This window comes from Gopherus evgoodei, chromosome 9 (assembly GCF_007399415.2).
Source record: "Gopherus evgoodei ecotype Sinaloan lineage chromosome 9, rGopEvg1_v1.p, whole genome shotgun sequence".
Classification (NCBI taxonomy): Eukaryota; Metazoa; Chordata; order Testudines; family Testudinidae; genus Gopherus; species Gopherus evgoodei.
This window is the reverse complement of record NC_044330.1, coordinates 65117833-65145547: the sequence shown is the minus strand read 5'-3', so window position 1 is coordinate 65145547 and position 27715 is coordinate 65117833. Positions and strand designations below refer to the sequence as shown.

Sequence of the window (27715 nt, the reverse complement as noted above, 5' to 3'; positions counted from 1 at the left end):
TCGGCTGTGCCCCCACTGCAACCCGGAAATGTTTCATCCACTGGAAACTTATGTATAACTGCAAATCCAGCATGGCCAATCAGTGCCAAGAGATGCAGAACCCAGTTACTTCACTGAGCACCATGGCATAACATAGAATAGAAAAGGGGTTGGTAACCTTTCAGAAGTGGTGTGCCGAATCTTCATTCATTCACTCTAATTTAAGGTTTCGCATGCCAGTAATACATTTTAACGTTTTTAGAAGGTCTCTTTCTATAGATCTATAATATATAACTAAACTATTGTTGTGTGTAAAGTAAATAAGGTTTTTAAAATGTTTAAGAAGCTTCATTTTAAATTAAATAAAATGCAGAGCCCCCTGGACCGGTGGCCAGGACCTAGGCAGTGTGAGTGCCACTGAAAATCAGCTCGCATGCCACCTTTGGCACCCGTGCCATAGGTTGCCTACCCCTGGAATAGATTCATAGAGAATATATATACATCACCGAGAACAGGCCAAATTCACCCCTGGTGCCAGCCCCTGAAGTCAGTGGAGCTGCTTTAAGTATGAATCTGGCCCAACACTGCCTGCAAAGGACTCTCAGGCTGGTGAGAGGTCCTGGCCTGGCAGCTCTGGACCCTGACCCTCTTCCCCCTGGAGTGAGGAGAGCAGAGGCAGAAGCAGGGAGTGCTAAATTCTACCATGGTGCCACCCTCCCGCTTGTCCCAGTGCCCAGACAGGAGGGGAGGGGAGTTCAGCCTCTAGGGCACTTAGCACATCCAGTGTTTGGCTAGCAAGGGGGACAACTGGTGCCACTGGTGATGGGGGGGATGCGCTGTAGATAGTGGGAACTGCATTGAACCCACCCACTTCCCTTCCGAGAGGCCACAGAGCAGCCAGCAGGTGGTGATGACCAGCGAGGAGCTACAGACTCCCCAGTCCCCAGCTGCCCCACAAGCCCGCCAGCACAGTGCTGTCCAGCTCCTGTGACAAGCCCTGGCTCCCTGGCAGAACTGAACACTGCCTGGCCAAAGGGCTGCTGCCTGAGCCAGTGCAGACAGATGGGAGCCCTGGCCTGGTGCTGTTCCCAGGGTCATCTCTGTGGCTAGGCCAGTCCCAGGCACAAAGGGCTCCTGGGGGCACAGGATGAGACTCGGGTTCCACGTCTGGCCCTGTGCTGAGAGTGGGCCAGGAACACAAGTTCTGAAAAAAAGGCAGCTGGCTGCCCAGGGCTCTCTGTGGAGATGCAGCGCTGCCCAGTGTCCTGTAGAGAAATCCATCCAGGCTTTAGAGACGTGTGACGTTGCGCTCTATATGATTTTATGAAAGTGTGCTGATGAGTGTGAATATAATGTAAATAAAATATGCTTCATGCAAAAGGTCTCTTGTAAGGTATCCTTACAAAGCTTATCATCTACTGAGTGTGGTCATCCTATTTGTATGTATGTATCATTCTTGTATCTGAAACTAGAAATATGAAGTATAACTCTGAGGGCCAGTAGTGTAGCTAGGGGGGAAGCCAGGGGAGCAGCCGCTCCCCCACTGAGCAGAAGTGGCGCATTCTCAATTTCCTGGTGCCTTTGTACTCACCCAGGGAAGCAATAAAAAGAATAAAAAGGCGCCATCCCCTGCAGTGCTTTTATTTTACTCACCTGGCGGCACTCTGGGTCTTTGGCGGCACTTTGGCGGCGGGACCTTCACTCGCTCTTGGTCTTGGGTGGCATTTAGGTGGCAGGACCTTCAGTGCCGCCGAAGACACCCGGAGCAAGTGAAGGGCCCACTGCCGAAGACCTGGAGCACCGCCGGGTGAGTAAAAGCGCCGCAATGGGTGGCACCTTTTTTTTTTTTTTTTTATTGCTCTCCCTGTTCCCTCCACCTGGCTATGCCACTGCTGAGGGCCTATTGTAATTATGCAAAGTGTGGGCCATTAATGGTGGTTCGGAATCTTGATGGCTCCCATCAGCCAGGACAACTGACTGTGGATGGCTCTGTTTGCAGGCAGGCCTTCCTGTCAGTCAGGCTGGGAGGAATGAAGGGGTCTTACAGTGACATGTGATCATGTCACCTGAACTGGAATCCATCTTTAACCTGGTGTTTTTCCATTGAGAAGGAGGTGTGGAAACTCAAAGGGAAAAAGGATTCCTGCATTATGCAAAAGATATATAAGTGGATGGAAGAGAACAGGGGTCTGCAACCTTTTAGAAGTGCTGTGCCGAGTCTTCATTTATTCACTCTCATTTAAGGTTTCACGTGCCAGTAATACATTTTAACGTTTTTAGAAGGTCTCTTTCTATATGTCTATATTATATAACTAAACTATTGTTGTATGTAAAGTAAATAAGGTTTTCAAAATATTTAAGAAGCATCATTTAAAATTAAATTAAAATGCTGATCTTACGCCACCAGCTTGCTTAGCTCGCTGCCAGCCTGGGGTCCTGTTCACCTAGGCCAGCAGCAGGCTGAGCAGGGCCTGCGGCTGGGACCCCAGACCTAGGGGTGGGGATGGGGTTCAGGGGTCAGGGCAGAGGGCTGGGTGGGGTTTAGGGCAGAATGCTGGGGTGTGTCGGGGGGTTCAGGGATCAAGGCAGAGGGCTGGGATGTGTAGGGGTGTAGGGCAGAAGGCTGGGTGTGTAGGGAGTTCAGAGCAGAGGGATGGGGGCTGTGGGGGTGCAGGGCAGAGGGATAGGGGTGTGGGGGGTGCATGGCAGAAGGCTGAGTGTGTGTGTGGGGGTCAGGGCAGAGGGTTGGGGTGCTCCCAGCCCCCTGTCCTCAGCGGCTCATGGCAGGGGGCTGGAAGGGATATGCCCTGTTCTACCCCCTTCCCCATAGCCCCATCCCTACCTCTCTCTGCGTCCTCTACGGAGCTGCATGCATGCTGCCGCTCTTCCCCCTCCCCCTCGCTAGGGCCATCAGCTGATTGGCGCAGGGAAGGAGAGGGGGAGGGGCAGGAAAGCACCATGCTGGGGGAAGAAGCGGGGGAGAGGGAAGCTTGGCTGCCACCGGATCAAGCTTCTGCCTCCTGCCCCTGCAGGGGAGAGCGGTGGATGGGGGGGGCTGAGTGGGGCTGGGTGCCGGGACCGCGGCAGACAGCTGCGTGCCATTCAAAATCAGCTTGCGTGCTGTAGGTTGCCGACCCCTGAAACAGAACAAAGGAGGTGGCTATCACGAGAACTCCCCTAGCTACCACCTGAGCTGGAACAAGGGCTGCACCAGGGGAAAGGACCGTGCCCAGACTAGGAAAGCATCCAGTCTGTGAAATAAACTTATTGAAACATCTCTGAGGGTGAGATTTTATCTGTATTCAGGTTTCTTACTGTATTAGACATAGACTTGTGTGTTCTATTTTATTTTGCTTGGAAATTCACTTTGTTCTTTGTTCTGTCTGCTATTACTTGGAACCACTTAAATTCTACTTTCTGTATTTAATAAAATCACTTTTTACTTATTAATTAACCCAGAGAATGTATTAATCCTGGGGAGGGGGTAAACAGCTGTGCATGTCTCTGTATCAGTGTTATAGAGGGTGAACAATTTATAAGCTTTGTACAAGGTAAAATGGATTTATTTGGGGTTTAGACCCCATTGGGAGTTGAGCATCTGAGTGTTAAAGACAGGAACACTCTTTAAGTTGCTTTTAGTTAAGTCTGCAGCTTTGGGGCACGTGGTTCAGACCCTAGGTCTAGGTTGGAGCAGACTGGCATGTCTGGCTCAACAAGACAGGGTGCTGGAGTCCCAAGCTGGCAGGGAAAGCAGGGGCAGAAGTAGTCTTGGCACATCAGTTGGCAGCTCCCAAGGGGGTTTCTGTGATCCAAACCGTCACACCGGCCTCTCGATGAGCAACGGGTCTAGCACCACCAGAGTGGCCGGGGCTTGCTGCAGAAGGCCCTGAGTGCCCTGAGACACACAACTAGAACTGGGGTGCCATGCCACAGCCATCTCTCTTGCCCTGGTCTACTCAGGGCACTCAGTGTTTGGGGTGGGGGCCAGGCCAGTAGCCCAGGAGACAGAGGGGCCTTGTTTATCCTCACAGCCGGTACTGGCCTCACCCAGATGAGTTTATCTCCATGGCCTGCTCAGTCCTCGGCTCTGCGGAGACCAGCCCCCAATTACTGCCTGCTGGGCCAGAGACTCCCAGAGGCCGACGGTGGGTAAATGCGATGGGGGTGTGGGTTTTCCATTCACAACGTGAGCTGGTACCTGTGGATGACGGTAAATAGATCCTCTGTCGTACGAGTCGTCACGAATACATCATCATCCTCTTCCACTATCGACTCAGCTGTTTTGTCACTTACAAAACTCCTCTCATCAGCGCTGAGCTCCACGGAATCGCCTAGATAGAGGGAAGAAGAACCGTGAGCTGGGCTTGCAGAGAGCAGGATGGAGTGGCGGGGGGCCTTTCCCAGGAGATGTGTGGAGTCAACCCCTTGGAGCAAGCTGAGGATACCTGTATCCATATGTGTGCCTGCCCCGGGCACCTCTAGGTAACCTGGCTCTGCACATTCCTGTGGCTCAACAGGAGCAGAATCCCAGAGTTAGTTCCAGCAGCACCTGTCCTGCCTGCCTCCCCAGGCACTGCGACTGACCAGATGGCACGGGCACGCAGCTCCACTTCCTGCACACACGTACCACTTGGGAGACACCTCGGCTACAATGAGACTCAGGCAATGAGCAGGCAGGGCTCTGACCCTGCAGTCCTCGCACAGTCTGGCTGCTGGCCATGGGAGGTCTCTGACTGGGCGTCCCAGGGTGCCCTGGCCACATCCCGGCATGGGCAGCTGCCTACCAGCTCTGCTGAGCACTTCTCACCATTACACCCCCTCTGAGGAACGCAGCCAGCCCTGAGTGGGCTGTGGGGAAACGTGGCAGAGAGGAGCCAGCCACAGCGATAGCTACAGCCAAAGTCAGGACTCCTCATGTGCACAGAACTGGCTACAGCGCAGCTGGATGTTCTCTGCCCTGTGCTCACCAGCTGTTTGTCCAACCTCTCTTCCCCTAGCCTCACTCCACATCCCCACCTTACCCTCCTCCTCCCTCCCAAGTAGATGAACCCTTCTTAAGTGCCTCCCCACTTGCTGCCCTGCCATGGGTCACTCTGCTGGGGTGTTCTGCCCCTTCCCCATGTCTGCCCTGGCTAATGGACCGTGAGAACTGTCTGTGATGCTGTGTCTGTACAGGGCCTAGCACAGCAGCGCCCATCGGCACCATTGCAATGGACATGTTAGCTAATAATACCCCCTTCCCTTCCTCAGCCAAAGGAGCCTTCCAGTGCCCCTGGGGCGGGCAGGCCAGAAGAGACCTGCTGACAGGAGCCCAGCAAGCCAGTGCTAGGACGAGGGCTAGACTAGTCAGCTGCTACCTGTCTGCCAGTGCTTACTCCACCCTGCCCTTCGGGGCAGCCCACTTCCCTTGCAGACACATTCCTCTCTCTACCGGGTCTGTTACAACTCTGTGCTGGTCAGCAGCTGCCACGCTTTGCCACAGAGGTGGCTGCTTTTCAAGGTGGGGCAATCCCTGTGCAGCAGTGTGGGTGGAGCTCTGGGGTCTAACACTGACGCTATCGAATGGTGTCTGGCCACGCCGCAAGGAGCTGCGTGACCAAGGCTGTGCACCCGGGTGTGCAGTGAGCCACACAGAGGCAGCAGCCAGACTCCCCAGCTAGCTGCACATGGCAGCGATTCCCAAGCCATGCCCGGGCTGCTGTGGGGGGCAGAGCATCTGTGACACTAACCTGCAGGAATCTCCCCAGGCGTGGCAGCAGCTGAAGGGCTCGAGTTCTTTTCCATGGCCTCGGATGATGGCAGGTAGTCTGCGTCTGGGTCACAGCAGCTGGTGTCCTCATGCAAGGTGATGATGGGGCTGGGTGTTAGCCTCGGATCCCCCGGGCAGGCTCCCAGGTGGGGCGGAGGAGGGGTGAGCGGCAGGTACAGCACACTGGGCTTCTTGGGGACGGGGGGTGGGACTTTGGCTTTCCTCTTCTCCCCCTCGGGCCCATGGGGAGTGCCACTCCTCTCCAGCTGGGCTCTGGGCTCCTCCTCCAGACTGCTCTGGGACAGTCGCCGCGATCCTGAGAAAAAGATCCCTGGGCAGCCCTGGGAGGGCTCTAGCGGAGAGGGAGGCTCTCCGGGGCTCCTGGCCTCTGGGCTCCTCTTAGGCTTGGGTTTCCGAATGACCATGTAGATGTCCTGCAGCCCCCTCTCGTGGGCAGAGGTGCCCTGTGACATGGGTGGGGAGGTGGGAGATGCCAGGGGAGACTCCTCCTGCAGAGGCGGGGGCTTGGCCATGATGTTTGGGGGCCGTTTGGCCAGTGGTGGCTTCTCTGCAACAGGTGGCTTCGCTTTCCTTCCCAGAAGTGGTATGGCATCGCCCCCATGCTCCTCGGCATGGTCTGGACTGTCCAGGTCATCCTCTGGCTCGGATCTGCTGACGGAGCGCAGGCGCACGGACCTCAGGTCCGACTGGGTGACCACAGGCATGACGGGCTGGATTGGGCTTGTCTTTGGGCCAAGCTTGGTCCCGAAGGTGGAGTCTGAATGATGCCGGCTCACCTTGGTCTTCCCCTTGAGTGAGATCTTCAGCCCAGAAAGGTCCAGGTGCGTTAGCGGCGTGACAGGCAGGTCGAAGGAGAGCCGGGACTTGGGGCTTTTTTCCATGGGTGATGGAGGGGGCAGGGAGGACTTCCTTTCGGGCACCAGCGGCCTCACCCTGACGGTCTGGTGGGGAGAGTGCCCGAGAATCACTGAGGTGGGGATGGTGGGTGTTGGGGTCTCCGACTGGCTGGAGTAGCCACTAGAGGGGGACATCAGCCTCGCGGGCTGCCCCGTGGAGGAGATCTTTAGCTCCACTTCTGTGGAGAGCTGGGAGGGAGTGGTGGCCCTGGAAATGGAGGGGGAGGGGAGGGACTCGGAGCTGCCCTGAGTCTTCGTGCATTCGATCACAGTGGTACCCGTGGCAGTACTGGAACTGGACAGGGACCGGTAGGGATCGCTGGCTTTCCAGTCTGCTAGGCACCAGTGCTGGGATAAATGCCCGCCATCCAGGTCCCTCGCAGGAGGCACTGCTGTGTTACCCTGGGTGTCCGTAGGCACCATGCCACAGCCCTGAGGATCTAAGGGGAGACAAAGGCTCTTGGGCCGCAGCTCCTTTGGCAGCGCTGCGCCAAGCTCTGTGCTGAGCCCCTGCCCATCTTTAATCAGTGAGACGCTGCGCATGGGGGGAGACGGCTTCTTCTTCGCCTTCTTGAGAGAGATGCTCTTGGAGCGGCGCCTCCGCTGGGCATCCTGCTCCACCCCCAGGGAGACATTGTCCGTGCTGGTGCTGCCCTCAGAGCTGGCGCTGGGGTAGCTCAGGGCGTAGGTCCCGCTGCCTCTCCTGTTCTCAGGGTAAATGATGTCCACAGAGCAGAGCGAGCCTGAGTCTGTGGGCACAGACAGCGACCTCTCGCGGAAGGGGCAGGCCCTGACTCCCAGCTCCAGCCGGGAGGGTGTGGCCTCCTCTGCGTCACCAGTCAGGAAAATCACCTTGGCCTCTCTCCCCTCAGGTGTCTGGCTGCTGGCAGCATTCAGTGAGGACTCTGGAGCAGTACAGGGGAACGCATGGGGCCCATTGCTTCCTGGCTGCTCGTCTTTCGCGATGAAGAAGGAGGCTGCACCGTCGCAGTGCTCAGGCAAGCCCAGGGCTGGAGATTCCAGGGAGCCGCCGGGTGAGGGATACGCTGCGGCCTCCTCAGCCAGGCTCAAGCAGTTGAAGGAAGTCGTGTTCCAGGGAGGGGAAAAAGTGGTGTCCTTTGGCCCGTTGCAGGCAGGGCTGGTGCAAGCCATGGTTGTGCTCTCCATCCTGGCAGGAGGCTGGTAGCAGCACACCTGCAGGCCTCCCCCGAGGTCACTGAATGTCTTTCTCAGTGGTGCTGCTAGGGTCTGCGGGGTGCAGGGCTGCTGGGACACGCTCTTCCCATTTGCAGCCTCAGGGACAAAGCTGCAGGAGACCGACTCCCCTATGGTCGTGTGTGGCATGAACATGGGGCCATTGCTGCTGCCTGCAGGGACAGACACAAGGACAGGTCAGCACTGAGCGAACGGCTAGTGGAGCTCCGGCCGCAGGATGGGCTAGCAAGCCGCACACTCACCCACTGCCCACGGAGAGCTCTGGGAATGACACACACCTACTTGCACCACACTCGGCAGGTGCGGGTCTGTGCGGCACCCAGAGCCCTGGCTGGCCTGCGCTCTGACCTGCTACCTGGTGTCAGCGTGGTGCTGAGCTCTGCCTGGCCTCTGAATAGAGCGAGAGCTGGGCCTGCCCTGAACAGAGGAGACCCTCTATGTGACAATCTCCTTCTTGCCATGCAAGGCGGGCTCAGCCATCTGCAGCATCAGTGCCCCACTCTGCACAGTCCTGAGTTCATGTAGGGGAGGAGTGGGACAGGGCACGCAGGGGGATGGATGAGCTGTTCTTTCTGTCCTCCTGCCCCAATAGTGGAGCAGAGACCTTGGCCCTGCTAGGTCAGGTGCAGTGGAGCCAGTGTGGAAGGCCAGGGTTCCTGTAGGAATGACCCTGTTCCCCAGGGTCCAGGCAGACCCTTGGGGATGCGCCAGCTTTAGGAGCCTGCATAGAGGGTTCCTCTGGGGAGGATCTGACCAGCGGGTTCCAGTCTGGACAACCTGGCTATGCGGGTCTAAAGGGCCTAGCTGGTCTAGAGCTGTGCCCAGCCCTTGCCTTGTGGCAGAATGAGCGGCTGGGGGCTGCTGACTCCCTGGGAATCAGAGCCACTGCTGGAGGTGGTGGGGAACAGAAGTGCCCCAAATCCACCAGGGGCAGAAGAAGCGAATGCTGGGGAAAGCCAAGGGCCCTGCACTGGCACCTGCAGCTTACCCCTGAACATTAGGAAGGGGCACAGGAATGAACACCCAGGTGCCCCCAACGTTGCAATTTAACATGGCTGGATGCAAGCCCCCTTCCTGGGCGCAGGCTTTGGAATCACTTCCCTACCCCAGGGATGGGAGAGCACCCACTGTCTTGTACTGTCTGCTGGACCTTGCGGTCCCCCACGGTGAATCCATGCAGGCCTGCACGTGCCAGAGGGGCTCCCCCAAGACGGATCAGAGCACGGACCTTTCCACTGGGAGTAAGAGAGCGCAGGAGCCCTGAGAAAGGCATCACCCCTCACTTTCTGCCCCTGCTCCTAGGGCGGGAGGTACTTCACCCCACTGGTAACACCAGACTCAGACTTGCCCTCCCTCCTGAATTAGCTGTTCAGAGCTCCCTGCAAAGCAAGACACCCCACTGTGCTCTGCTCCCCGCTCATCCTTAGGGCTTTCAGGGCAGAGCTCTCCACAGAGCAAAGCAGCACCCGGGCTAACGAGGAGCCAGGCCTGAGAAGCGTGGAGCAGCCTCTGCTCCCAGTGACAGCTGTGCATGCAGCACCTCGCAGGACCGGGTTCCCTGGGTCAAGCACACGGAGCCATGTAGCTGCTGCTCCCCCAGGGACTCCTTGCTGTGACCCAGCAAGGGTTGCAGGGCAGGAGCTCCTCCTGCCCTGGACTGGCCAGGGAGGTAGGGGTTTGCAGCTGCAGTCAGTTTAGGAGCAGGATCTGGCTGGGCTGAAGTCTCATAAGCTGTTCTCACTAGGTTTTGGCCAAATCCAGCCTGGATCTGGAGATTGGGCCCCTCTGGACTGGAGGCAGCTGGACCCAGAAAGGATGGTTACCTGTTCCGCAACTGGCATTCTTCGAGATGTGTTGCTCAGGTGTATTCCACAGTAGGTGTGCATGCTCGCCACGTGCACCAGTGCTGGAAGTTTTTCCCTTAGTAGTACCCTTAGAGGGGAGCACAACTGCGACCCCTGCAGTGGCGCCTCTATATCGCGCTATAAGGGGAGCTGCACACTCCCCCCACCCTTGGTTCCTTCTTGCCAGACAACTCCGACAGAGGAGAAGGAGGGCGGGATGTGGAATACACCTGAGCAACACGTCTCGAAGAACACCAGTTACGGAACAGGTAACTGTCCTTTCTTCTTCGAGTGATTGCTCATGTGTATTCCACAGTAGGTGACTGCAAGCTATAGCTGATGGAGGTGGGTAGGAGTTTAAGGGTTTCCAGGACGGAGTACCGCTCTACCAAACCTGGTGTCATCCCGTGCTTGGGAGATGATTGCATAATGCGAAGAACAGGCTAACTAGAGAAGCTGCAGTAAGGCTGGAGCATGAAGTTCCAACTTACTTCACTGGCAGCAAAAAGGAACCGAGGGTGGGGAGAGTGCGCAGCTCCCCTTATAGCGCGATATAGAGACGCCACTCCAGGGGTCGCAGCGGTGCTCCCACCGTATGGGTACTGCTAAGGGAAAAACTTCCGGCACTGGTGCACATGGTGAGCATGCACACCGCCTGTGGAATACACCTGGGCAATCACTCGAAGAAGAATGGCAGGAGAGAGGTGAACTCGAGGCAAACTTCCCCCAGCCCACAATGGAGAGGGACTGGGATTGCAGGTGCCAGTCTCAGCTCCAGTGCTCTGCTCAGTGCATCCTGGGGCATGGGATGGGAAAGTCTGATTGCTGTCTCCCCAGGCTCCTGTCTCTGAGATGGGTCCCAATCCCAGCCACAGCCTCCTCCGGGGCCGGGCCAGGCCTGGCCCCCCCAAAGCCCAATGTGGGTGGGGTGCTGTTGTTTTGAGGGGTGTGAAGAGCACGACAGGTCTCAAGACACAAGGAGCCCTCCCTTCCCATGGCTTGCAGCATGCCTAGTCTTGCAGCATGGCTTGCAGCATGCCTCCTCACTCCTGACCTGCTGGGTGACTCCCGCCCTGCAGCCCACAGCACAGCTAGCAGCTCCCTCTGGCCTCTCTGGAGGGCGCTGCCAAGGTCTCTCCCCTCTGAGCTGGAGTACAGGCCAGCGGTGAGCAATCTCCCATCCCAGAGGAACCCTCCCGTCCTGCTAACTGCTGCCCAGCCCAGCCAGCAGCACCAGCCCTGGTGGTGAGCAGAGCCAGGACTGGGCTGGATTGCAGCGAAAGGGAATTCTCTGTGCCCAGGCTGACAGACACACCCCATGAGGTTCCCTTGGGCCCCCAGCATCAGCCAGTGCTGCTGGGTGGCTCCCAACTTCCTGCTCTGGAGTCAGGGAAGAGGCTGGATTCCAGGGCTGTGAGGTGCAACTCTCTGGGGAAGAAGCTGCTTGTGCCACCAGAGATCGAGCTGTCATTTTACCTCCGCTCCCTTCCAAGAGCCAGTGTGAACAGAGCCCAAATTACCCCTAATCACTTGTCAAGAGAGATCATTTCACAGAGGAGCTGTCAGGAGCGTGAGCCCAGAACAAAAGCACTGGCTTCCTGGCAACACCTCCCCTCGCACTCCCAGCAACTGCACTGCCAAATCCAGCAGGGAGCCAGTGCTGCAAACCAAGGGCCATCAGGGCAGCAGACCCTGAACTCTGTCCTCAGCCTGGGCTCCCCAGGGCTCAGATCCGAGAGGAGCTGCATATCCACCTCTTCCGGTGCTCAGCACCCTCCAGCCAGACCCCTGGTGCTCACCCAGGGCACCCGCACCCAGGGCCCTCAGAACTAGTGGGCACTTCAGAAAACGTGGGCCCAAGTGACTGGCCCACGGTCACATGGCAAGGCCCAAGCGAGGCCAGGAATCACACCCCAGGCACTTGTTCCAGGCCACTTCATGATGGACCAGCCAGCCCTGCTCCCCAGCTCAGGGTGCCAAGCTGTAGCTCCTGGGATCCCCCACCTAGGCTGGGGTAGCCAGGGGCATATAGGACATGTACCTGGAAGAGGGGTTCTGGCTGCCTGGCCTCAGAGCTGGAGAAGGCTGACCAGATCTCTGAACTGCCCGGCCTGGCCTGAGCTCCCTAGGGTGTTAAACCAAGGCTCTGTGTGGAGTTCCAGGCTGCTCCTTCAGTGAGCAAATCTCTGGCAGTGGGAGTGGCTCTGCCTGCAAATGGTGGCAGCCTGCAGTCAGCTCTGGCTGCATGGCCCCTAGCATGGCCTGGGGACACCTGCCCTTAGGAGCCACGTTCCTGGTGGTCCCTGAGTGCTCTCTAGCCTGGGAGAGGGGAGAGCAGCCATATAGTTGTTGTTGTCACCTTGGTCTCGCAGCGCGAGGTTAGGGAATCCGATAATGGTCCGTCTTCGCCGCAGCGTGGACTTGGGGTTCACCGCGGTCTCTGTGTTAAACAAGGAGTGCCGCGCACTCGCGTGCCTATCAAAATGCTGTCCTGTAGCCAAAACAAACACACTCTCCGTGGCAGCAAGCAGGGGGCATGGGGAACGCCTGGCCCGGTCCTGGCTCGGCTGCTGAGGCCACGTTCTCCCTGCGTTAACACCCCAACTTGCTTGCCTAAGGCTGCGTTGCACTGTGGTGAATTTGGCTCTTGGGGTTTATAACAAAGGGCTCTGCCCTTTTCCTCATGTTGTTCCTGTTCCTGCGTGAGCGCGAGGGCTCTATGCTGGAGCACCCAGGCAGCTGTGGGGCAAGGGCCGGGCAGGGAGGGGGTGCCAGGGTTTATGAATGGTGTTTGGGGAGGTACCAGGCATGGGGGGTGGAGAGGGGGGATCACACTCGGAAACTGCAATCACCAGCACAGCAACACAGATGGTGAGCCGCTGTCCTGGAGCCAGGCAGGCTGCAGGGCAACATGTGTGGCAAAGTGTGGGGACACTCACAGAACAAGGCGTGTGGTCAAATATGTACATATTTACACATGCTGCTGGGTACAGCGTTTTGGACATGTGCTTGGGATGCATGCCTCAGTTATGAGTGACATGCTCCAGGGGAGTTCTACGGGTCACCCACATGCTGTCTGCCCACCCCCACTCTGCTTTCGCCAGGGACTCCAGACAAGCCACTCTGCAGATCTGTCATTCAGCCAAAGAGTGTTTATGGGCATTATCTGGAGGTGCCCAACTCTCATGGGCCCCACTGCATGGCCTCAGGAGAGGAGTATGAAAACCCCCAGACAGGTGCTGATGGGGCAGACACCAGGTCACAAGCCGCAGGGCTAGAAACCAAGGCCTTGTCCCACTGGAAAGGGCACTGCTGGCTCCCTACAGCATAGAGCTCAGGTGTGTGTTGGCAAGCAGCCCTCACACCCATTGCTGGTTTAGAGCGCTGGACTTCGGGGCAGGAGCCCTCACCCCATCTCCGTACCTCCAATGGCAAGCCAATGGCCATTTTATAATTGCCTGCTGGATAAATGGGGAAGGCGATCAGGCCAGCCCCTGCTCTTTGCTCTGAGAGCCAGCCCCTCGCCTGCCCATGGCTGTCCAGGAGGCTGAGGGATTGATGCCAGGATCAGGCTGGCACTCAGGGAGAGGGGCTGGTTAGCAGCGAGACACAGGCCTTTGGAGAGAGATGGCATGATGGATGGGTGAATGACTCCTGTGGGGCCTCACACATGCTGCTGGGCAAGCCAGCCGGGAGAACACAGAGACAACTGACACGTGCTGATGGAGATACGATGTATCGGAAGCCACTGAGACCCATCCCCACCCCGCTTGGGGACCCTGGTGCTGGGCAGGAGGGCTCAGGGGCAGTCCAGTGACAAAGGGCCAGAGACACGCTTGGCAGGTTCTCCCCACATGTGAGCAGGGCTGAGGGCCTGGCTCCAGGCATCTGATGGGGTGTAAAGGGAGGAGTCAAGGGGCCGAGCAGCTCCTCTGGGGCTCCATACAGGTCTCGTGCGCCTCCAGCCCTGATCTCCAACAGGGCCTTATGGCAGCCTGGACACTGCTAGGGAGGGGCAGGCACCTCACCAGGCCAGCAGGAGGGTGCATGTGTATGTGCCCTCCCAGCCAGCTCTGGAGCAGGGTGCTCATGCAGTCCCTGGGGAGGGAGGGCATGGGTGGGGGGGACCTAGTTTCCTCCAGAACCCAGGTAGTTTGGTGCTGCTGAAGGCCCCATGCTGAGCAGAGCTGTTGCCGGCAGCCAGTGCCCTGCAGCCTCACATTCCTGCCGAACACAAGTTCCCCTGCACGGATGGAAGGGTCTCAACCACTGGGAGAACCAAGGTGACAACAGAACACATCGACCGGTCGGCTCTGAGACACTCATTAGATGATGCAGATGAGACTGGATTAACTTAATGACGTGGCTAGCAGCTCAGAAATGAAGGGTGATGTTATGGGTGGTAAAATACATGGGCAAGAACAAAGCACAGAAATGCAGCCCTGCAAACTGCACCCCACTGAGCGCTCCCCTTGGCCTGGCTACTGAGCATGATTCCGCCCTCTTTATAACCCACAGCACATGTGGGCCAATAGCATCCCTGCAGGCCAGCCCCTCCTCCCTGTGCCTGGCCCCGCCTCCTCACATCGCTGCAGGCCAGCCCCTCCTCCCTGTGCTTGGCCCCACCTCCCCACATCGCTGCAGGTCTCCCTGTGCCTGGCCCCGCCCCCACCCCCACATTGCTGCGTTTCAATTTTACAGGATCTATGCACTTTCCCTGGAAGTGGCATCACAGCGCCTGGGGCTCAGAGCCAGCAGCACTTGCTATGCCCACAGCCACCCTCTGCAGGCCGCAGAACCCCAACATCGCTGCTTGGAGCAGACTGGAAAGATTTAACTCCTTGCCCCCCATGCTTCTACACACACTCCCCGGGGGCCTGGAAGGGGCACAGCCCTACCAGAGACATTGATGGGGACAATGTTGGCTTGGATGGAGCAGGATTGGTGCCACCTCTTCTCCTCCACGGTGGGCAAAGGGAAGGCTCGGGTCCAGGCTGGCTGCTTGTCTGGGGTGGTGGGTAGGCTCAGAAACGGCTCTGGGGGCCTCACACCCAGTGTGGTGGCCTCGTCCTCATTCACTTGCCGAGCTGCGGGCTGCCAGGGAACAAAGGAAATGGATCGAGATATCAATGTCCTGGTGGGGCGATAACAAGTGTGGGGAAGGGGGTAAGGGAGGGATTGTGGGAGTGTGGAGGAGGAAGGGGGGCTTGTGAGGAGCAGGAGGTGACTGTGTGTGTGGGGAGGAATCTAGTGCTCAGAACGAGGGACTGAGTGATGGTTTGAGTCAAACCTTGTAGGTAGGATTATCCTCTTCCCTCCTGCACCACTCTCAACCCGTAGTCCCTGGCAATCCCAGCGCAGAGCCAGCTCTGTGATGCCCCTCACTCCCAATCCACAGCCCCCAGCTACCCCAGCTTGTCGCTCTCCCCTACCACCAGCTCTGCCGATGCCTCTCACTCCTGACTCACAGCCCCTACATCTATTGCTCTGCAGTAACCTCTCTGGGTGACATCAGGCAGAGTTGATATCCTCATGGGTAGCCCATGGCCATAGGAATGCTGCTGAGACACAGCGCCTTGGGGTTGCCTCTGTACAGAGATGGACTCACCATAAACACGAACTCCAGGCGCTTGGTGGGCAGAGGCCTGGGAGAGGGCTCAGGGGGCGTGTCCAGGGGCAGGTGGCTGGCGTAGCGGAAGGTCTGACCAGTGACCCTAGCCTCTGTGTACTGCTCCTCATACTCCTCTGAAATACAAGCAGCCAGGGCATTTCCATAGCTGGTGGATTGCGATGCGCTGTGCCCTCCCCACCCCAGTGCTGAGCCAAAGGCTAGTGGCACATGCACTGGGCATATGCCAACAATGCACTTTCTGGGCCCTCTCACAGCAATGGGACCCTGCTCTCTGCCCCTTTTTGCACATGGGGAGAAGAGCCCAGAGGAGCTCCCCGCTGCTCCTGAGCACACCACAAAGCGCTGCCCAGACTGGCTAGCTGGCAGCCCTGCTGTGGGCAAACCTCTGCTCGCTACCTGTGCTGGACACCTCATCCTCTCCTCCCCTGGCCTGTATTCGTGTCACTGCTGGAGCTGTGTGGGGTAGGGCCTGGCCTAGTACTGCCTGGCTGCCCGACCCCTAGATGGGTGCCTGCAGTGATGCACATGGGAGTCACTGCCCCAGATGCTCCCAGGTCTCTCTGGGGGTGGCGGCAGCTCCCAAGGATCTTTGGGCACAGCAGCCTCGTGCTGGTCTCGTGCACCTGCATGGGGGGAGTGCCAGTGCCTGAACACAGCTTCTGGCCTCTGGGCACCGGCTCCATGTGGGTATTTGTCTTCCTTAGCTAGTAAGCTATGTGCTTTAGCAGGTAGAGGAACCAGACAACTGCCCTGACTGGAGGAAGCAGCTCTCGCTGGGACCCACAAGTCTTTAGAATCATAGAACCATAGAATATCAGGGTTGGAAGGGACCTCAGGAGGTCATCTAGTCCAACATCCTGCTCAATGCAGGACCAGTCTCCAACTAAATCATCCCAGTCAGGGCTTTGTCAAGCCTGACCTTAAAAACCTCTAAGGAAGGAGATTCCACCACCTCCCTAGGTAACCCATTCCAGTGCTTTACCACCCTCCTAGTGAAAAAGTTTTTCCTAATATCCAACCTAAACCTCCCCCACTGCAACTTGAGACCATTACTCCTTGTTCTGTCATCTGCTACCACTTAGAACAGTCTAGATCCATCCTCTTTGGAACCCCCTTTCAGGTAGTTGAAAGCAACTATCAATCCTCCCCTCATTCTTCTCTTCTCCAGACTAAACAATCCTAGTTCCCTCAGCCTCTCTTCATAAATCATGTGCTCCAGCCCCCTAATCATTTTTGTTGCCCTTCGCTGGACTCTTTCCAATTATTCCACAATCTTGTAGCGTAGGGCCCAAAACTGGATGCAATACTTCAGATGAGGCCTCACCAATGCCAAATAGAGGAGAATGATCACGTCCCTCGATCTGCTGGCAATGCTCCTACTTATACAGTCCAAAATGCCATTAGCTTTCTTGGCAATAAGGGCACACTGTTGACTCATATCCAGCTTCTCATCCACTGTAACCCCTAGGTCCTTTTCTGCAGAACTGCTGCCTAGCCACTCAGTCCCTGGTCTGTAGCAACGCATGGAACTGTTCTGTCCCAAGTGCAGGACTCTGCACTTGTCCTTGTTGAACTACTTCAGACTTCTTTTGGCCCAATCCTCTAATTTGTCTAGGTCCCTCTGTATCCTATCCCTACCCTCCAGCGAATCTACCACTCCTCCCAGTTTAGTGTCATCTGCAAACTTGCTGAGGGTGCAGTCCACGCCATCCTCCAGATTATTAATGAAGATATTGAACAAAACAGGCCCCAGGACCGACCCTTGGACACTCCACTTGAAACTGGCTGCCAACTAGACATGGAGCCATTGATCGCTACCCATTGAGCCGGATGATCTAGCCAGCTTTTTATCCACCTTATAGTCCGTTAATTCAATCCATACTTTAACAGACCCACATGGCCTCACATCCTGCACAAGGGTGCATCTGTGTGGGAAGGATGAGAGAATGGAGCAGCTGATGCCAATCTCACAAGGGGACGGGGGAAGGGAGCACTCCGCTCCCTCCAGTCAGCAATGAGTCAGCCTGTTCCCTGCTCCCCCTTCCTCCCCTGTGTGCAATGGGTCAATCTCCCTCCTGCCGTCCTCCCCATGGGTCACTCTGCTCCCTGCTCTCAGCAATGGGTCAGTTTGCTCCCTGCTTCCCTGTTTGTGATGGGTCAATCTGCTCCCTCCTCCTCATGGATTACTCTGCTCCCTGCTCTCCCCTCCCCTCCTGGCAGCAATGGGACAGTCTTCTCCCTGCTGCCCCCTGTGTACCAAGAGCTGTGGAAACAGTCTCCCCTTCTCCCCCCCATTCCTGCTGCAGCCCAGCCCTCCCCTCGGCGCAGGGTACCTTGTAGCAAGCTCTGGAGATTGAACTGGGCCTCCTGGTGCAGCTCCTCCACGCAGGGTGACCTGCCTGCGGCCAGGAACACGTTCACGGGCTGTTGCCATGGCAATTTGGAGTGGGGTGTTTTCTTGTTCTCCAGGTCCAGGTTAGAGGTGGCTGCAGAGAGGAGAGGAGGGGTGAAACACAGGCTGCAGCTCCCCAAACCCTTTCATCCCTCCCCAGCCAAGGGTGAGCTGCAAGCCCGAGACCCCAGCGTGCACACCCGGGACACAGCCCTTCATCAAGGGCAAGTTAAGCCTGGCAGTGGTGGTGGTGTCAGTGTTGTAATCCCCATGCTTGGAGAGGGAAACTGAGGCAGAGGGGGTTGGCACCTGCCCACAGTCACATGATGAATGAATGATTCAGCTGGGAACAAAACCCAGTGCCCTGAGTCATGGACCCTGGCTCCAGCCCACACCTCCTCCCTCCCTGTACACCAACAAGCCTCTAACCCAGAGCCTGAAGCAGCAGCATGGCTTGACACTGGGCACCAGACTATGAGCCAGGAGTTCTGTTCCCAGCTCTGTCACTGCTCACTGTGTGCCTCAGTTTCCCCTCTGTAGCCTGGGGATTCTGGGCTGTCCTGGCTTTGCAAGGCACTTTGGGCCTAGGGATGGACAGTGCCAGCTGTTATTCGCCAGCCCCCTCCCAGAGTGCAGGGGTCGGGCCTCATGTTAACAGAAGAGAACTGCACAGGATTTGAGGCAGTCATACAAGGCAGGCACTGGCTGTAATAAACAACGCACATATGGACTCTCACTAGCAAACAGCCTCCCCGCCCCCGACTCCCCAGTTTGACCCTACACCACAATGGGTTTTCCTGCCTGCTTTTCACCCTGACGCCACTAGATGGCACTAAATAGCAGCAGACCAAACTGCACCCACAATCTTCACCCCAGAAACCGCAGCTACACAGTTCCTGAAATTCAACCACCACACAGTGAACAAACCAGCAGACAAGGAGTGCCATCACAGTCCTCAGCCACGATGACTACGGCAACAAGGCCAACCAACAACTCTCTGACACTGCCTACTATAAAGAACTCAGAGATCCCACGCCACAGTCCACCCAGGAATTTAAGGGATATCATTGAATCCTTCCCCAACAACTCCAAAAGAAACTCAACAACCTCATCCCCACGAACCCAACTCAGAGACCTTCTATAGACAAGGGACCCCAGGCAGACACATCATATCTGGCCATGGAACCCTTGCTGAAGGGATATGGGGACTCATAGAACCATCCTCGGACCACTCACCACACAAAGGGCTGGCTTCCTCCAGGACTAGGGTGGATAAAAATCAATGATTTTTTTTAATTTAAATTGGATTTTTTTGATAAAATGCTTTTTGAAGAAAAAACCTATCAATTAAGATACATTATAGCGCAAAGATATCTCATCATGGAATAGAGATTATAAATTCTAATTCGGTAGTATGAGACAATATATTCATGTAACATTTAAGAAAGTTTTGTAAATTAGTTCCAATAGTTCATGGATTAGGGACCCAATCTAATGGGGTTCTGCAGGCTTCTGAATAGATTATTTAGGTTAATCTTTCTACCTACCCAATGGGACTCAGTGCTCAGTCTAGAAGATACCATCAGAGATGCTTAGTTTTGCAGTTCTCACACTGTGGATTTGTGTCTCCAGAGGTAACATGCTTGTTAACAGCAAAAATGTATTTAAATAAATAAATAATATATAGAGGTGAGAAATAACAGACCTCAACTCTATTGTCCCTCTGCAAATTTGTGTACACAGAGGCAATCCCAAGAAGAAGAAGTCTGGAGATAAATGTGAGAAGCAAGGGACATATGCTTGTTTTGTTCAAATATTATATGTTTGCTGTTGAAGAAAAAAATCCAGAATACTTAATGTTGTTGTTTTAGTTAAATAAAACTTTTTAAATGTCTTTCTGGTGATGTTCTCTTCCTAATACAACATGGCAAGAAAATCCTCCAAATATTAATGATTAACCTGTTGAATTGGAGATAGTTCACCTCCCAATCACTTCATAAATATCTGCTTCGATTACCTTTCGTAAATGAAATAACCAAACAATCATTCATTTTCTGATATAGCTGTAAAATGAATCTGAAAAGTTTTCAAAATAAATCACGGTTTAAAAATGTATAGTGTTTACCTTCTAAAAATGAAACCCACATCTATCTCTTAGTTCTGTAGAATATGTATTAAGGTTATAACAAACAACAAAAAATCACTTTTATGTAGAAAACCATGATTAAATCGAGTCTTTCTGAATAGTAATTTAAATCATCATTTAAATCAATTTTTTTAAATCAAATCCACCCTGTCCAGGACACAACTGACTTCCTCCAGAAACTCTGCAACATTAATAACTTTCCACAGAACACCATCCCCACTACCATGCATGTCACCTCCCTATACAACAACAGCCCTCATAGTGACGGCATCGTTTCCCGCCGCAACTATCTACAAGAAAATGGACACCCCTCAGAAAGCACCTCAAACAGTGTGCCAGATTCATCCATTTCATCCTCACCCATAACCATTTTACATTCAACAACAATCACTTTGTCCAAACCATGGGAACAGCCATCGGTACTAGGATGGCTCCCTAATACGCCATGCTTTTCATGGGCCACCTTGAGGAAGAATGCATCTCCTGGACAAATGCACCATGAAACCTGAAATACATCAATGATATTTTCATGCTCTGGACAGAACATCTAAACTCCCTCATAGATTTCTACCACAACTTCAACAACCACCATGCGTCCATTAAACTTTCTCTGGAGCACTCCCACACTAGCCTCAACTTCCTGGACACCACAATCAGCTTCAACAATGCAACCCTACAGATAACCATATACAAGAAACCCATAGATCACCACACTTACCCCACAGATCTGGTAACCACCCCAAACACATCAAGAAATCTTTAAGCTACAGCCAGCCACTCAGATATCACAGAATATGCTTGAAGAACAAAGTCACGGATATACCCCTTAACACATTTAAAATCGCCTTCACCAAACAAGAAGACTCCATCATGAGAAGATCGCATCATGGAATGCGTCACTCACATACCCAGAGAACCTTCAATACAGAAATAAAATACACCACACACCCCTAGTGGTCATCTACCACTCCACACTGGAACCCAGAGGGGGTATCATTAAACAATTACAACCCATACTCAATGGGGACCCCATCCTGAAATAAATCTTTCCTGAACCTCCTATTCTGGCCTTCAAACAACTCCCCAACCTCGCCAAGCTCATTATCAGAAGCAAGCTCCCCACGGACCAGGACCCACCAACTCAAAGCCACAGCAAACCCTGTCAGAACAACAGACGCAAAACCGGCAGATGTAGCTCCACTGCTGCGATTATCATTTCCCACAACACACCTTTCAAGATTCATAGGTCCTACCTATCCATGCCTGTCACAACATGTGGTGTACCTCAGCTAGTCACAGATTGTCCTAAACAAAAACAACTGGGTGCATGAAGCCAGACAATCACTGCGCTCTCGAATGAACTCACACAGACAAAAACACCCTATCACTCATGAGCCAACACTTCTCACAAAACAACCACTGTATCACTCTCAGTACTCATTCACCAAGGAAACCTGCACAACAGCTTCAAAAGACGAGCCTGGGAGCTTAAATTCATAACTAAACACTAAAAATCATAGACTCAACAGACACACTGGATTCATGGCTTATTACAACAATCAGATATCTGCCCACTAACAACTGCCTTTTTCATTTATGTTTCTCCTCTCTGTTCATTTCTTCCCTGTGCCTGGAGGGGTGTTTATGGGCCACTTCTCTTTGAATGATCCCTTGAAATATGTACTAACTACTTATGCTAAACAATGTGTTCTATCTTGTATTTAGCTGTGGCACACTCAATACATTTCCCATACATGAAGAACTCGGTGTAGCTGGAAAGCTTGTCTCTCTCACCAACAGAAGTTGGTCCAATAAAAGACATTACCTCATCCACTTTGTCCCTCTGATCTCCTGGGACCAGCACGGCTACACCACCACTGAATACCACAGCACCATGCATTCATACGTTCATAGATTCCAAGGTCAGAAGAGACCACTGTGATCATCTAGTCTGATCTCCTGCATGACCCAGGCCAGATATCTGCCCCCAAAGAATTCGCAGAGAAGATCTTTTAGAAACAAATCCAATCTTGATTTAAAATGTCCAGTGATGGAGAATCCACCACAACCCTTGGTCAGTTGTTCCGATTGTTAGTTACTCTCATGATTATAAACGTACGCCTAATTTCCAGTCTGAATTCGTCTAGCTTCAACTTCCAGCCATTGAATCATGTTAGACCTTCCTCTGCTAGACTGAACAGCCCATTATTAAATATTTGTTCCCCATGTAGGTACTTATAGCCTGGGATTAAGTCACCCCTTAACCTTCTCTTTGTTAAGCTAAACAGGTTGAACTCCCTGAGTCAAGTTTTAAATCCTTTAATTAATCTCATGGCTCTTCTCTGAACACTCTCCAATTAATCAACATCCTTCTTGAACTGTGGACACCAGAACCAGACACAGGATTCCAGCAGCGTTCGCACCAATGCCAAATACAGAGTAAAATAACCTCTCTGCAAGATTCCTCTGTTTATGGATCCCAGGATTGCAATAACTCTTTTGGCCACAACGTCGCTCAGGGAGCTCATGTTCAACTGATAATCCATCATGACACTCAAATCCTTTTCAGAGTCCCTGTTTCCCGGGATAGAGTCCCCCATGCAATAAGTATGGTCTACATTCTTTGTTCCCAGATGTGTACATTTACATTGAGCTGTATTAAAACGCATATTGTTTGCTTGCAACCTGTTTACCAAGAGATCTACATCGCTTTGTACCAGTGACCTGTCCTCTTCATTATTTACCACTCCTCCAGTGTCATCTGCAAACTTTATCAGTGATGATTTTATGTTTTCTTCCAGGTAACTGATACAGATATTAAATAGTCTAGGTCCAAGAACCAATCCCTGCAGAACCCCATTGGAAACAGAGCCATTCAATGGCAATTAGTTATATACATTTATATTTTGAGACCTATAACTTAGCCAGTTTTTAATCCATTTAATGGATGGCATGTTCATTTTATATTGTTCTAGTTTTTAAATCAAAATGTTGTGCAGTACAAAGTCAGTGTCCTACAGAATCTATGGATATTACATCAACACTATTATCTTTTTCAACCAAACTTGTAATCTCATAAAAAAAGCTATCAAGTTAGTTTGACAGGATCTATTTTCCATAAGCCCATGTTGATTTGCATGAATTACTTTTAGTTATTTACTAATCAAGTCCCATATCAGCTGCTCCATTATCTTGCCTGGGATTGATGTCAGGCTGACAGGCTTATAATTAGCCAGTTCATTCCGTTTACCCTCTTTAAATATTGGCACAACCGTAACTTTCTTCCAGTCTTCTGGAGCTTACTCAGTGCTCCAAGACAATTGAAAATCAACAATAATGGTCCAGGCCATTGCTGTTCCCGTGGGGTGAAGGACAAAGGCAGGTGAGTTCCTCCAGTGGATCAGACATTCCACCAGGGGGGGGCCAGGCTGCCCAAGCCTTACTGGAGCAGCAAGGGGCCACAGGGTGCTCTCAGAAGTGTCATGCATTTCTGGCTCAGGGCATCACAAACAACAAGCTCCTGCCCCCGGGGCTGCTCCAGGCAAAGCAGAAGAGGGTGGTGCACAGAGAGGCTGCAGCTGACATCAGCAGTGACCCCGTGTGACACCCACTCAGTGCCTGTAGGCATGGCTGTGTCCTGCCTCCATTAATCCCTCCTGCAGGTTCAGCAGGACACCATAGTCTCCCTCATGTTGTGTGCGTGGCTGTTCCAAGCTGCTGCATGCTGCCCCGAGGTGGGTGCATGTCCCTGGGACCCCTGGCATGCTAGATATGCCCTGTAGCAGTGTCGGTGCCCTGCCCCCTGCCGGGAGAGACTCCTGGGACTGGCTTTGCCCCAGGAAGTGGACAGGGCCATTCACAGAGTTCTCTTTGCAGGGAAGCGGCTGAACAGAAGGGGAAGCGGATTTCCTGCTAAGAATGTTTTCCTGCCAGTGTGATTAGCACAGGGATGGCCGGGGGAGGGGAGGGGGGGGAAAGAGCATGAGAACCCTGCCCAGCGGTCTCTGGGCCCAGTGAGCCCAAGTCACTGGCTATGCCTCTGACCCCGGCGGCCCAGACCCAGAGGACATTCATTGCTTGCTTTGCTTCCACTAGCCTGGGTGGCCCCCAGACAGTAGAACTCCAGTAAGAACAGTCAGCTCCCAAAGTGCTGTGCAATCCACAGGATTTGTGTACAAAACCCAGCGCCCTGAGACACCAAGTGCTCAGGAGTCAGGAGCTGCAGGCAAGGGGAAAGCTCAGCCCCAGCTCTGTTTCCTGCACTTGTGCCTTAAAACATGGCCTCTTTTACAGCAGGAGAAATTGTTCATTAATCTGTCGTGCCAGCCAGAATCTCCCCCTCACCCTTAGGCCCAGTAAGGCCCAACCCGGCCTAAGCAGACCTGCAAGTGTTCTTGGGTCTCAAGGAGGTCTACAAAACAAGCCAAGTTTGAAGCAAGTCAGTGGTGCAGCTGGAGAGGGCTAGAGGCAGGTGAGAGCATTGTGTGCCATTGGTTTGATCGATTAAAAAGGAGGCGGGGCCGACAGGGCTCAGTGGTCCCACCCGCACCCTCAGGTCAGAGCAGGGATGGGAGCAACAGCCAGGGTACTCACATGCCACTGAATCCCAGTGCCCCCATGGGTGGGTGGCGAGCTCCCCCTTGATCCTCACTTGTCGGAGCCAGCAGAGTTGTCCAGGACTCTACCCCTACCCCACGCATGGCTGGGGCCGAAGAGAGGGAACTTGGAAAGTGGCACCCGCTGGCACCAAGAACAGCCCCGTCATCTGCCACCTTGGGGACCCTCTACCAAAGGCCCCATCCTAACAGCATGCATCCAGTCCCCTCTGCCAGGCAGGCTAATGCCCCTCTTCAACCACTGCCAGGCCCCTCTGCACCCGCTGCGGATACACCCAGGCTCCTCTGCTAGGCAGGCCAATGCCCCTCTACACCATGCTGCTGGGCTCCTCTGCCACGTACGCCCAGGTCCCTCTGCCAGGCATGCACACCCCCGTCCTGCATCCTCTGCCAGGTAAATCCAGACCTGTCTGCACCCGTGCCATGTGTGCAGATCACAGCCTCTCTGCAAATGTGGCCACTGACCTGACACAATCCAGTACATCTCTCCAAGGCAGCTGGGGACCACCCCCTGCTCTCAGCATAAGGCTGCCCCACGGCTCCTGGGCTATCACATCTCTGTGTGCTCACTGGGGGGGAGACAGGGACTCTGCACTGACATTAACGGGGGGGTATGAGCACTGCCACACTCAGCACACCCCTCTGGGTGGGCTTGTGCCACCTGCCTTACATCCCAGCTTGGCCAAGGCCTTCGGTGGCTGCTGGCTGCCCTGACCCCAGTCTGATTGCACAGAGACAGCCGAAACAGAGCCCAATGCCCCGAGCCTGGGAGACCCATCCCCCATGGCGAGCCCCGGTGGCTCAGGGTCTGCACTGGCCCCCTGTGCTCTGGGAGTGGTTGGATCCACAGCCAGACTTTGTGGCCAGTCTGTCTCCCAGAACCCTGACTTTAGGGGGCGCTGGAGGCTGACACATGTATCTGGGGTTCTCCTCCCCTCTCCCAGCCTGGTCCAAGGATGCCGAGTCCCTCAGCTGGGAGCTGGTCCCTGACACTCTCTTCCTGCTCTGTGTGGGCTCTGTGCTCTGCAGGGCAGAAGCACGGTGCCAGCTGTTGTGGGAGGGCTCCTGGCTCATTGTCACTGCAGGAAGCCCAGCACCGGGCTGCCACACATGGCTCCCCTAATGACCACCCAGCCTGTTTACAGCCGCCACACCAGCGGCGCATTAAGCAATAGGCCCTGCCCCACTGGGATGCTCACAGCTGCAAGCAGGGTCACACGAGGCCACCTGGAAATGACCTAGTCTGCACCCTGCCCAGTCCAGAGTGGGAGGGAAAGGGTGTTGTGCCTACCCACAATGCACCGGGCCCACGCACAGAGCTGGCCTTAGGGGGCTTGAGGAGGAACAGAACAGTCTCTAAGGACCCTTCTTTTGCCCTCAAGTCTTCTCCATGCACCTCCACACAATGTACCCTGCAAACACGCACACAACAGGCTTGTCCTGAAACACATGCACATGGAAATGCACATACACACACCTATTCACACAGAGGTATAATCACATGCAGAGACATGTATACAGACACACAGTATACACACTCATTCACACAGAGGTATACACACGCACACATGGGTATACACACACACTCAGACACCCACTCACACAGAGGTATACACACACATTCACACAGAGGTACACACAGATACATGTGCACATAGATACACACACATGCAAATCGTGGATGTATGTCTGTTTGTGTAAGTGTCTCCCACAACTGAGCCCCTTCAGCACGGCTCTGCTCACTAAGGCCTTGTCTACCCTAGGGCTGGTTGCCGTGGGATGCCCAAGGGATGCAGGGCTCCTGAGAGCAGCACTGGGGCAGCTAGGGCTGGATGCCACGTGCTGGCCTCACTTCCCCATGTAGCCCACATGGGCTAGGAGGCAAGGGGGAAAGGAAGCCGAAGCTGCATTAGCAAGCCAGGGCCGCAAACACAACAGGGAGGGATGTTTGGGAGCCCTTGGCAGCCCCCTACAGCCCACGCACAGCCCACGGCAGCAGGGTCTGGACAATTCCCCTCCCATTCCATGTCAGACCGTTTAGCTGAGAGTAAAGCCGAGCATTTAATGAGTCACTGGCTGCCTGGGAACCTGCTCCACTGCTGAGTTAACTAGGGCACTGTCATCTTAATGGCACAGACACTCAAGTGAGCAATAAACAAAACAAAACAAAGCCACGCTCACCATGCTGCCCTGCCAGCCTGGGTCATGGGCCAGGAGAGAGCAGGGCGAGCCCAGGGACAGCCGATGCAGAAAGCAAGCCCCACCTTTCAGTTGTGGACCAGAAGAATGTAAACGATGTGCAAACTTGAACTCTGAGCTAAATCCAAATGCTAGGCCAGGCTCACCATCTCCAGAACAAAAGCCCACATCAGCTGCTCCCCTGCCCCCTGCCCCCTGATCAGTTCAGCAGCATGGCCATCTCTCCTGATCTTATCACATGGCTCGCAAGATTTGGTATTTAATGAAAGCCACAGCTCTGGGAATCCTGTGATTAGGTGAGAATTTCAGTTGCACTAAGAAGGGTACGTTCCTAGACCTCTGGCTGCACGGAACCCCATTCAGGTCTGACAGTGGAGGGCCAATACAAAAACCCAGCCTTGATTATTGTTAAAATCTCCTGACTTATAAGCAAATCTTGGGAGCTGGGGGCCCTGACTCGTAATTTTTGCACACTTGGGGTTGGCAGTTCTGAGCCCATCTCCAAGCAATACTTAGCAGCTCCCAAGCCAGCCCTCCTGCCATGTGGAGGGAGCCTACAGGGGCCAGACGCAGGCAGACTGGCATGGGTAAGGGAGAGCAGGTGCTTTTGATAAAATAGGAAACTGCTCAAAACCACAGCACCCTTGGAAACCCAAAACTTCTGTGTTTATTCCCCCACCCCCCTCCCCTTGTTGTGTTCCATTGTCATGAGCCCCTGCACCTTTGGGAGCCAGCTCCCTCCCCAGGGACTGTTCTGACTCTCCCCCACCCGAGGTATCAGGCTTTCCGAAACCCCATCCAACGCGGAGTGTCCTCATGGTAGAGCAGAGGCGGGCTGCAGAGAAGAGAAAGGGAGCACTGTCCAGAGGCTGCTGGACACAGACACACCTGCGGGGCTCACTGACTGTCCAGCTCCCAGTCTGTACTGGTTAGGATGCAGAAGTCCTGGGTGCACCTGCTCCCTGTCCTACCAGCCACTCACACCTTGCTGAGCAGGAGCAAGGAGTCTGGAAAACTATCCAAGAA

The 27715-nt window shown here is 54.4% G+C and overlaps 1 protein-coding gene across 2 annotated transcripts in view; it reads right to left on the bottom strand.

The window, feature by feature from the left end:
- NHSL2 (NHS like 2) overlaps nucleotides 1-27715 on the bottom strand; it is a 75199-nt gene that overhangs the window by 9787 nt on the left and 37697 nt on the right. Inside the window, exons 2-7 of one of the 2 annotated variants that reach the window (XM_030574954.1) lie at nucleotides 17670-17822; nucleotides 15313-15449; nucleotides 14603-14798; nucleotides 12064-12195; nucleotides 5709-8012; nucleotides 4178-4310 (exon numbers count right to left, since the gene is read on the bottom strand). In XM_030574954.1, coding sequence (XP_030430814.1) covers nucleotides 4178-4310; nucleotides 5709-8012; nucleotides 12064-12195; nucleotides 14603-14798; nucleotides 15313-15449; nucleotides 17670-17822 — 3055 coding nt within the window. The remainder of the gene's footprint in view (nucleotides 1-4177; nucleotides 4311-5708; nucleotides 8013-12063; nucleotides 12196-14602; nucleotides 14799-15312; nucleotides 15450-17669; nucleotides 17823-27715) is intronic. The other variant, XM_030574955.1, reaches the window with a different exon arrangement.